A 12,214-nucleotide genomic window follows, 5' to 3' on the forward strand; every position below is an offset into this window, starting at 1 on the left:
TACCTTTTTTAAGCCTCTTAGTCTCCCACCATTTAAATCAATATGTGGTTCTAAAGTTTCCCTTTTTCTGACTTATATTACTTAGGGGAATAAATAATTGATACAATCGCTGTAATGTGATACTTGATCATCTGTTGACAACAGGCTTCTAATTAGTTGGTGTTATGCCTTTCTCATTCCACCTAGTTGAGTCTGGGACTCAGATGTGGGACCAAGAGGAATGAATAACTATTGAAAGGCAGTTTGTTTCTCTCCATTAGGTAGAGGTTCTTAGATCTCTTTGTCTTCCCTTCCAAATTAATACTGCATTGTCTTGTATTTCAGGCTGTTTGGGTTTTGCTTTCTTCTTAGAATATAGTAAAACCATGAGCCATACTTCACTATACATACAGATTCTCTGTGAATTCTTGGGCATAATGGAAAAATCTTAGCCCCAAATAATTTGGCAGCAGGCTAAACACCATGCCCCAAGGATGGTAAATATTCTAAAGTCTTGCTTTTCTCCTTTCTTTCCCAGAAACTCGTGTTCCTGAAGTGCCTAGTTCTCTTCATGTCCGGCCACTGGTTACTAGTATTGTAGTAAGCTGGACTCCTCCAGAGAATCAGAACATTGTGGTCAGAGGTTATGCCATTGGTTATGGCATTGGCAGCCCTCATGCCCAGACCATCAAAGTGGACTATAAACAGCGCTATTACACCATAGAAAATCTGGGTATGTATGCTAAGTAGAAGAAGTAATTGCATATGGGATTTCTTTCTTTTGACATTTGACTGTATGATAATTTTATTTTTACAGAAAACTTTAAAAAATACTACAAAGGGGCGCCTGGGTGGCTCAGTCAGTTAAGCGTCTGACTTTTGATTTTGGCTCAGGTCATGATCTCAGGTAGGGCTCTGCACTGGGCACAGAGCCTGCTTAAGATTCTTTCTCTCCCCCTTTCTCTGCCCCTCCCCCACCCCACTCACATTCTCTCTCCCTCTCAAAAAAAAGTAGAGAATTTCTATATATTCTTCACTAAGAATGCCTTCACTAAGAATGTTAACAAAAGTTAACATTTCACCACATGTGCTTTATCATTCTCTGTCTTCCTGTACATATATATTTTTTCACTGAACCATTTGAGAGTAAGTTACAGATGGGATGCCCCTCCACCCTCTGATACTTTAATGTGCTTTTCTTAAAAATGAGGGCATTTTCTAATATAACTACAGTACAGTTATCAAAGTCAGCAAATTAACACTCAGACAATATCTCTAGACTTTATTTATATTTTACTAGTTGCTCCGTTAATGTCCTTTATAACAAAAGAAAAACATTTTTTTCTGGTCCAGGGTCACTTGTTGCATTTAGTTATCATGTCTCATTAGTTTTCTCTTGATACAGAACAGTTCCTTGGGTTTTTCTTGAATTTTATGACTATGACATTTTTTTTATTAAAGATTTTATTTATTTATTTATTTATTTATTTGAGAGAGAATGAGATAGAGAGCATGAGAGGGGGGAGGGTCAGAGGGAGAAGCAGACTCCCTGCTGAGCAGGGAGCCCGATGCGGGACTTGATCCCGGGACTCCAGGATCGTGACCTGAGCCAAAGGCAGTCGCTTAACCAGCTGAGCCACCCAGGCACCCGACTATGACATTTTTGAGAAGTATAAACCATTTATATTTTGTAGAATGTCTCTTAGTTTAGACTTGCCTAATATTTCCTCACTACTCTCAGCTTATGCATTTTTGGAAGGAATAGCATACATACATTGTGTTCTTGTCAGTACATCGTATCAGGAGGCACATGAAAGTCTGGTGCTAGTGATGTTAACTTTAATCACTTAGTTCAGAGGGTATCTGCTACATTCCCTAAAGTTATTGTTTTCTCCTTTAGAGTTAATAAATACTTTGTGGGGGAAATACTTTGAGTCTTTGTAAACATCTTGTTTCTCATCAAACTTTCATTCACTAGTTTTAGCGTCTTTAGTAACAGTTATTACTATGGTGTTTCCCAAGTGAATTTCTAATTCTATTATTTCTTCTACATTTATCAGCATTCTTTGATAAAGAAGAACTTTCCTTCTCTTCCTTAGTGAAAGAATGCCGAATGGGAGTCTATGACTGATTCCTCTATTTGACATCTTCCATCTTTCTTTGAGCACTTTCTTCCTTTTTGACACAGTAAGATATAGTGGGCTCATCTGATATTTTCCTATCCTTAGCCCTTGAATCAGTCATTTCTCCAAGGAATGCTGGTTTATTTTATGGAAAATGACATTTAGAAACCAATATCTGAGCACTATACACATTCCTTGTTATCAGGGTAGAAAATCCTCATGCATCTACAAAAAAGGCTACTAAGACTATAAGTGAGTTCAGCAAAGTCACAGGATACAAAGTTGATTTACAAAAATAGTTATATTCCCATGTACTAACAATAAGCAGTTGGAAGTTGAAATTAAAGGTACTACCTACGCAGCATCAAAAAATATAAAATACTTAGAGATAAACTTTAAAAATATGAACAAGGTCTGTACACTGGAAATTAGAAAATTATTGCTGAGAGAAATTAAGGGTGACTTAAATAAGTAGAGGTATCATGTTTATGGATCGGATAATATTATTAAAATGACAGTTCTCCCAAGTGCAATTCCAAGTAAAATCCTGACAGACTTTTTTATAGAAATTGATAAACTTAATTCTAAAAGTCAAAGGAACTAGAATAGCCAAACGGTTTTGAAAAAGAGAAATCAGGTAGTATGGTCTTTTCAACATTTCTTCAGATGTCTTCTAAAGACCCACATTACCTGATTTCAGGACTTACATGAGGCTACTGTAGTCGAGACATTGTGGTGGTATTGGTGCAAAGGTAGGTGTTACAGATCAATAGAACAGAATGGAGTCCAGAAATAGATCCATATATATATGGTCAATTGATTTTTGACAAACACAATAAGATAATTTAGTGGGGAGAGTGTAGTCTTTTCAGCAAAAGGTGTGGGAAGAATTGGATATCTGTATGAGAAAGAAAGGGAACTTTCCTTGACCTTTATTTCACATCATACACAAAAACAGAGCTAAATGCAAGAACTAAAACCATAAAACTTCTAGAAGAAGACAGGAAAAAACCTTCATGGCTTTGAGGTAGACAAGGATCTCTCAGGATGTATAAAGCATAAGTTATAAAATTAAAAAATTAATCTATAGCACTTCTTTGAAATTTGAAACTTCCAACTTTTGGAAAGACAGCAATAAAGTGAAAAGACGAGCCACAAACTAGGAGAAAATACTCACCATTCAAATATCTGACAAAGAATTTGAGTCCAGAAAATATAAAACTCTTCCAACTTAATAAGAAGATGACAATCCAGTAAAAGAGTAGGCAGAAGATTGGGATGGGCAGTATACCAGAGAAGATATATGAGTGGACAATCAGCACATGAAAAGAGTCTCAACATCATTAATCATTAGAGAAATGTAAGTAAAACCACAGTGAAATACCAAGTTCCACCTATGGGCTTACAACACATGAAAATCCTATTTACTCATTCTCATCCAAGCCCTCCTCTGTACAGTAACATCACTACACCATTGGTTAGGTGAGGCCAAGAGAGGATCCAGGCACAGCCATCCTCACTTCTGGGACTGCTCCGAAACATTGATCCCAGTTTTTCTGTGCTGTGTGTGCTGCCATCTCTACATTTCCCCACACCCTGGAGGAATCCCACAGAAACGTTTTTAAAATCTTTCCTGACTTTCTCTGCACTTAAGATCATGCACCGTCACCCTTGAATTTTTTAAATTCTGGAGAATGTTTTCCTAAGTGTTTTCACTTGTTTCCTTCTTCAGATCCCAGCTCTCACTATGTGATAACCCTGAAAGCCTTTAACAACGTGGGTGAGGGCATCCCCTTGTATGAGAGCGCTGTGACCAGACCTCACACAGGTAAGCCATCCTGTCCGCCTCTGTCTTCAGCATTTTTTCCAGCAGCTTATGTGGAATGTTGGCATGAGGTCTGTCCCATAGGTATCAGTGAAAGGGAAAGTATATGCCAGCATGGGCTGCAGGCTTCATATAGGAAACGAGGCTTTCAACACAGAAATTGCCATTAATTTCTGTTTTGCTTTTTTTTTTTTTTTTAAGATTTTATTTATTTATTTGAGAGAGAGAATGAGAGAGAGCATGAGAGGGGGGAGGGTCAGAGGGAGAAGCAGACTCCCTGCTCTGCGGGGAGCCTGCTTCTCCCTCTCCCATTCCCCCTGCTTGTGTTCCCTCTCTCGCTGTGTCTCTCTCTGTCAAATAAATAAATAAAATCTTTAAAAAAAAAAAAAATCTAGTCATTCATATAAATAATTCCATGTAGATATGTAGCACGTTTTTAATATGTTGGGATCTAGAAACTATAGTTTTGAGAGAATTACAAGTGATTTTGGGCACCTGGGTGGGCTTAGATGGTTAAGTATCTGACTCTTGATTTTGTCTCAGGTCATGATCTCAGGGCTGTGAGATCAAGCCCTACATCAGGCTCCACGCTGGGCATTTAGCCTGCTTAAGATTTTCTCTCTTCCTCTCCCTCTGCCCCTCCCCACCCCTAAAAAAAAAGTGACTTTCATCTTTTGGTCATGTGAGTTACAACTAAAATGAGTGAAAAAAAATGAACGGGTCTCCGTATCTCTGGAGGAGTTAGATAGGTTACTGATGGTCTCAGTAAATGTGTATGATCAGTGAATCCAGCATTTTCTTTACTAGTCACCTGAGTTGATTGGGAAAGTAGTCTTCTATTTGCTTTTCATAAGCTTTATATATATAAGGAGTATAAAGTCAGTTGTACCATCCATTTGATCAACTGTACATTTATTACAAACGAGACCAAAATATTTTTTGTAATAAAGAAATACTCATATAATGTAAAATTTCTGTAGATAAAACATCTAATATAGGGCTGAATGAGAAAGTTTGTTGAAATAAATACATTAGACTTGTAAAAAGGGTCCTGAAAACCCAAGAATTTATCATTTGCAGAAATGCTCTTTTCCATTTGTTTTCCAGAGCTGTGTATCTCTATTGCCTGCTGTATTTTCTGGATATTTTGTGTAATAATGCAAATTTCACATTATTCTTTTTAAAAAGATCATCTCTGCCCCTTTTTTTTCTTTAATGCTTCTACTTAACAAGACCAGCATCATCACTACATGTTTGGTAGTTCTGTCCTGTCTTCTCCTGTGTGCTTACAATTTATAAGTTCTTTTGCAAAGAGCTTTGGTATTCCAGAAAGGAAAAAAAAGTAAGATGAAAAAGAGAATATTTAGATAAGTGGTTTGCTACTTTCTTAAATTAGCCTATAATAGAAAAAACTTTTTTGAAATTTTCTCTTATGTCACTTAAAAATATAGCCTTCTGGTTAGAAGTATACAAGGAAATGTTCCTAAGTCATGTAACCTTGTTATCTTCTCCAAGAGTTATTACATAAAAAAAAATTCTCAAAGAAGTCTAATGATTTTTGCACCTGACGGTGCATTTTCTATAACTAATTGGTTTGTTTCCTGATCTTTGAACAAAGCCCTTGACTATAATGTATGCTGTTCCTCTGTTACTTTAGTCCTCATTGTGTAGGAAATACACAAATGGAGACTATTACGTTAGTTTGGCACTTACTCATAAACAAGGTCCATGCCATTTCAGGTTTTGAGTTACAGGAAGGGCTATTCTCCTTAACCAGGTGGGAAACCCAATTTAAAACCTTAACTTAAAATAAATCAATATGTATGTACTTAGAAAACCTGACCAAGAGTTGATAAAGCCCAGGGGATCCTACTGTATTGTCCTGGGCTCATGGTCCTTGGTGCCTGTGTGCACATTCTAGCCTCTGTTTTGACACTGAGCTTAGAGAAGGTGTCAGCTGCATATGGCACAGGACATACATGAGTATAGACTTTTCTTTCTATCAAATAAGTATTCTGATTTCTTATGTTCATAAAGGCTGTCACGTGGACCCATAAGTATGTCATTTCACATAACCGATTGGGATTCATTAGGTGGGTTATTCTCTGATTCTACTGGAGAAAGCATAGCAGATATTCCTTCATGGTGTTAGCCTACCTTTTCTTCAGGAAGAGTAATGCCCTTGAGTTCCTTTGATTTATTTGGATGTGAGCCATTTTGCTTTTAGACCCAGGACATCAGCAGATCTGAACTAGACCCTGTGTGGGTATCAGATAACCCTAAAACCAAGGCCAGGCTAAGTTGCCGTTGGCTGGCATTCAGGACTCAGGCTTGAGAATAGGACCCTTACATGTTCGTTGACCTGCATTGATAAGCCATGTCCCAAAAATTCAGTCACATTCACCGAAATACCAAAACAGATCATGAGCTTTGTGATGCTTGTTCTGAAATTACACCCTTGATTTTAAAAGTACTTTGTATCTTCTCACAATCCTTTTTGGAAAGGAGATAGAATTTTCAAGTAATTTAAAGAAAATTCAAGTATGAATATGTTAATATAATCATTGGATTATCAATTGTTAATATACCTAGAGAATACAGTAGAGAATATAGTTAATTATTTCCCTAGACATTTTCCTGCAAATTTTTCCTGAAAGAACACAAGTGGGAGTATTCTTTTTAATGAATGGTGGTTATCTATTAACTCTAGATTCTCTTTCTCTTTCTCCATTTCTCACCTTTCATTCCATTATATTACCCTGCATTTTCCTTTTCTTTTATTTTTGTTTATGTTAAAATGCCACTTCCCTTTTTTAATTACTTTTTACCCAGACACTTCTGAAGTTGATTTATTTGTTATTAATGCTCCATACACTCCAGTGCCAGATCCCACTCCCATGATGCCACCTGTGGGAGTTCAGGCTTCCATTCTGAGTCATGACACCATAAGGATCACATGGGCGGACAACTCACTGCCCAAACACCAGAAGATTACAGATTCCCGGTACTACACAGTCCGATGGAAAACCAACATCCCAGCAAACACCAAGTACAAGGTACTGGCACATTTGCTCTGGGTGAGAAAATCTAGCTCTTGATATTTCCTAATTCTAAAGTTCTTGATTCTTATGCCTCCAGAATGCAAATGCAACAACTTTAAGTTACTTGGTGACTGGTTTAAAAGCAAATACACTGTATGAATTCTCTGTGATGGTGACCAAAGGTCGAAGATCAAGCACGTGGAGTATGACAGCCCATGGGACCACCTTTGAATTTGGTATGTGTTGTCTGAATCTTACATCACATGGCATTTCTTCTCTTTGTAAGACGTGAAAGCCAGTGGAAGTCCAGCTAATGCTGGGCCACATTCCAAGTCATGAGACTTCTCATCACCTGCTTCTACTACCCAAGGAAAGAATCAAGGGCATGAATTAACCCACTTACAGAAAATGAGCAGCACAGCTGGAGTTCAGTGTTTGCTTTTTCAGCTGATGAATTAGGTTTTCTTCATCACTGAACAAGAACATTAGCAAATAATGGGATAATAGAATGCAAAGTATACTAGATTTTAGGAATCAAGGGACTTGAGTTCAATCCCAGGTCAACCAAATACTGACTGTGTAAGTCATAAGTAAGTCATCCAGCCTGTCATTTCTTCCATCTGCAAAAGAGGGGTGATAATAATATCTGCTTTTCCTACCTTATAGGGTTATTGTAAGGTAAAATAAGCAGATGAGAAAGCACATGGTAATTATAAAGCACTGTGTAGATGTAAAGGATTACTGTCATTAATCCTGCTTTATTGCTAAATTGAGATAGAAAAAATGAAGTGACCTGCTCTTCACCAAGCCTCTGCCAACGCCATGCTTGCTAGAGCCTCAGAACTTTACCAGGGAACCTGAAAGCTGCCCCGTCAGCCTTCTTACAACCAGTTAGTATCTGGTAAAATCCCATTGGGGCAGCCTAAGGGATTTTGTCTGTAAGTAAACATGAAAGATAAAAGACACCTAGGGCGCCTGGGTGGCTCAGTTGGTTAAGCGACTGCCTTCGGCTCAGGTCATGATCCTGGAGTCACAGGATTGAGTCCCGCATCGGGCTCCCTGCTCGGCAGGGAGTCTGCGTCTCCCTCTGACCCTCCTCCTTCTCATGCTCTCTGTCTCTCATTCTCTCTCTCTCAAATAAATAAATAAAATCTTTAAAAAAAAAAAAAAAAAAGATAAAAGACACCTAGCAAATTAAGGGGAAAGCAGGCTTGTATCCAAGTTTGAGATTTTGTTTGCCTTTTGCTCGTTTGTAGGTCTGCCCTTCTACCTCTCGTACTTTTCTAGCATGGGGATATGTGTGACCATTGGGAGCCCTTCCCTTCCAGCCTCCTATGGCTTTTTTCTCCTATATATAAATAATGAAAAAATGGAGCTAATCAAGTCTCTCCAGACTGGGCCTGGCCCTAATGTCTTTTTGTCTCCTGCGCAGTTGGTTGGACTTCCTACAGGGAAAAGGGGTTGGATCTGGAGAGCTTAGAAATAACAGTGCATAAAAGTTTAAATGGACCTTGAGTTTTCTTTCTTTGCTAGTTTTAAGAATATCTTTTTGCTTCATTCCAATCCATTAGTTAATAAATAATAATATGTATTTTCTTAGGATGTCTGCATTTCACCAGGCTTCCTTTCATTTTATGCTAGGAAGATTCCAGTATTTTAGGAAGAGAAGAGTAAATTTAAGGATGTACTTAATTTGCTCATTTCTCTACTAGTACATTAAAAGTTATCAGCCATAACATGGAAATAAAAGAAATGCAGTGTTGTTTTCATTGTTGGTGTTGTTTCATAACAGCTTTGCATTTCAGAGCAATAATCTCAAATAGTTGGCAGTGCAAACTTAAAAACAGCAATTTGTAACTCATTTATTCTTTGAGGGAATAGGGGGTTTCAAACATTATATTTTGTTTGGAGAGCCAACTATAAGTGAAAGAGAAAATTATTTTACACTTGAAAATATTCTAACAAAGTAATCCTAATTTGGGGAGGGGGGGAGTCATCTTGGGCAAATTACATAACTTTTTTCATTGTCGATGCCCTGCTCTGTCAAGCAGGGATAGTGGTAACTGCCTTTTGAGTTGCCATAAATATTAAGTGAAATACTATTTATAAAATGCCTGGCATAATGTAGATACTTGGTAACTAACTACAGAGGTCTTTTGATTTCCTTACCTAAGAACCCTATAAATCCCTGTCCTCCAGCCCAAGATAGCAATTCTATATCCTTATAGTATGGTGTTTTTTCTTTGGTACTTGGCATATTCTTCTTCTTCTTTTTTTTTTTAAAGATTTATTTATTTATTTAACAGAGAGAGAGACAGCAAGAGAGGGAACACAAGCAGGGGGAGTGGGAGAGGGAGAAGCAGGCTTCCCGCTGAGTAGGGAGCCCCATGCGGGGCTCGATCCCAAGACCCTGGGATCATGAGCTGAAGGCAGACACTTAACGACTGAGCCACCCAGGCGCCCTGGCATATTATTCCTTGTATTGGATCTGTTTACAGGTAGACTATGAGTTCTTTGAAGCCAGGAGGCTTTAGCTTTTTTGTCTTATACTTCTTATTGCACCTTATAAAAGGAAAGCGTTGTAGAAATGAAACTGGAATGGACAGGAATTATTGAAAGTCTTATTATTTTGTAGTTCCTACTTCTCCACCCAAGGATGTGACAGTTGTGAGTAAAGAGGGAAAACCTAGGACGATAATTGTAAATTGGCAACCTCCCTCAGAAGCCAATGGCAAAATTACGGGTAAGATGCCTTTGAGTGTGTATCTGTTCTCTGTTCTAGTCGGGCAGAAGCATTCCAGCCCAGTACTGTGTGGTTGGGAGAAGTGGGAGTCCAAAGTTGGCTTGATCATTTTATGAGGCGCAAGGAGTCATGATGGTCCTTGAAAGTGGACCAAGGGGGTGCTGTTTGCTCATATTAACGTAAACATGAATTGCCAGTTGGTTGTTCTGACTCACTGAGTGAAAAAGTCTGATGGGTGTTGTTACATTAGACAGTCTTTGGCTACAGTGGGACCTTTTGGACATATTTATTTTCATCAGAAAAGCTGTTCTTCTCTGCCTCTGACTAAATAATTACCTTGGGAGTTAAAGAACCTGCCTCATTCTACAGGGTGTATAGTACCCAGTAAATACAGATTCATCTCTTTTAACCTGAAGTCCCAAAAAGTTCATTAGACATTTAATTCCGTTTTTCCCCCAGGCCTGCTACTTCAGCTTCCTGTGCTCTAACACTAGAGTTAGAAGTTTGAATTGGCCTAGGCCTTTGAAGGGGCCTGGGATTTTTCCTTGGACTTCCAAAGAACTTTCCACAGTAGAGGACACTATGCTTTCCTCAGCTTTATCAGGGAGGAAAGCCTGATAGCCTGGGATTTAGCTGTTAATTATTCTCCTTGGAACCTCTGCTCCATGTAGGTGTATCCTGAGGAACAGGAGTTTGCTTTCTGATGTTCCTTTGTATGAATAAGGAAACTGAAAGCATTTCTTAATATTGTCCTGCTTCAACTTGCAATTAGAATTCCTTCCCATAAATCCCTGGTGTCATTTTTTAGGTTTTTGAACTTGCCTGTTCTGTAAAAGAATGAAGCATGACTTGGATTACATTTTATTTTGTCTTCAAAAACCAGTAATGATGCCATCAGTGCATTTTTGTGCTGTGTAGGTCAAGTAGGCATGTGGGTGTCTGTTCTTGCCTCAAACATGGAGACTGAGTGCCCCCTGGTGGGAGTATCAGGTGATGTTTCACTGTGACTTCACCCACTTCAAGTCTGGGAGAGCTTTAATAAAGGTACTGCCCACATCCCCAGGTCTCCCAGGAGTTTTTCTTCTGGGAAATCACATTGCTGAGAGCTAAACAGCACGTTGGGCCAGTGTCGGTTTTCAGAAGTGCATTATTTTAATCGTAGACCCTTGATGGGTACATTATTCAAATATTAAGATGTTGAAATGATTGTTTTCCTTATATTTCTTAGCTTTTGAGAGTTCTTAACCCTATATTATTATCATAACTACTTTTATTGCTTCAACTACTGATATAGATGATAACTTATAACCTGGCACTGTTGAAATTGTGGTTTTCTCTTTATTATGTTCAGTGTAGCATTTTGAATGCATTTTACTCTTGGTCTTTAATCAGTAAGTGGTTCTCTACTTGTATATGCTATAACAGATATCTTTATTGACTTAAGAAAAGAAAAGGTAGGAATAAGGTATCTTTTCTCATTTCCTCCTTTGGACAGGTTACATCATATATTATAGTACGGATGTGAATGCGGAGATACACGACTGGGTTATTGAGCCTGTTGTGGGAAACAGGTTGACTCACCAGATACAAGAGTTAACACTTGACACACCGTACTACTTCAAAATCCAAGCCCGAAACTCAAAGGGCATGGGGCCCATGTCTGAAGCTGTCCAATTCAGAACACCTAAAGGTAAATCCCCACTAAACAGCATTTTATTCTGTGTCTCTTTAGTGGGGCAATGCTTGCACATATCACTTTAGCACATAGAGACTATGGAGACTATAATATAAGAAGCCCTCATGATAAGCTTATGAGCCACAGTGTGAACATTTATCTCAAAATGATCCCTCACCCACCCATTGACCACCAAGTCAGTGCTCCCTAGGTTACTGGCCTAACCATACCACAAACAAGGCTGTTCAAGGCAGATGGATTGCAGTGATCTCAGAGTTTTTACCAGTCAGACCAGATGTGATTCTCTTGGTTCTCAGGTAGAGTAATAGCATGTTATTGTGATGGATGATTCCCTTTCAACACATGCAGGCTCTTAACCTGAAAGGCTTATTCGTGGACCTTTGTAGAGAGAAAGACACTAACAGGGGAGCTCTGAAGAAAACTCTAGATAAGAAAGTGAAGGTAAAGTACTGAACCAAGTGAGCCTAGGAATAAAATTTAGTTGGGGACTGAGTATGTGGAAATGTAGAAACCATGTATGGATTTCTTTTCTGTTAGTACTGAAAATAAGACTCGATTTGTTTGGAGGTTTGTGGGGTTTTATTTTTTTTCCTTTAAAAATTCTGCCTGTCCCACCTTCAAAGCTTGTGATCCTTGCTCTTGTTTTTTCTCCCCCTGTGCTTGGCCTGTTAGCGGACTCCTCTGATAAAATGCCTAATGATCAAGGTAAATCAGTAGATGGCCTCTCTCTCCTTTCCTCTCTTTTGTGACCTATTATTATTAGCTTTTTGTTGTTTTTGTTTCTTTTTTTTTTTCCTGAAAATCAGT

General features: G+C 38.4%; 1 protein-coding gene across 3 annotated transcripts in view; it reads left to right on the plus strand.

The window, feature by feature from the left end:
• The window catches only part of NEO1 (neogenin 1), a 252,543-nt gene that overhangs the window by 213,769 nt on the left and 26,560 nt on the right, over positions 1-12,214 (plus strand). For 2 of the 3 annotated variants that reach the window (XM_044918423.1, XM_044918424.1), the window contains exons 15-21: positions 518-712; positions 3,835-3,930; positions 6,760-6,983; positions 7,066-7,204; positions 9,604-9,711; positions 11,207-11,401; positions 12,080-12,112. In XM_044918423.1, the coding sequence (XP_044774358.1) occupies positions 518-712; positions 3,835-3,930; positions 6,760-6,983; positions 7,066-7,204; positions 9,604-9,711; positions 11,207-11,401; positions 12,080-12,112 (990 nt within the window). The remainder of the gene's footprint in view (positions 1-517; positions 713-3,834; positions 3,931-6,759; positions 6,984-7,065; positions 7,205-9,603; positions 9,712-11,206; positions 11,402-12,079; positions 12,113-12,214) is intronic. The other variant, XM_044918422.1, reaches the window with a different exon arrangement.

The sequence above is a fragment of the Neomonachus schauinslandi genome, chromosome 9 (genome assembly GCF_002201575.2).
Source record: "Neomonachus schauinslandi chromosome 9, ASM220157v2, whole genome shotgun sequence".
In the NCBI taxonomy this organism is placed as follows: Eukaryota; Metazoa; Chordata; class Mammalia; order Carnivora; family Phocidae; genus Neomonachus; species Neomonachus schauinslandi.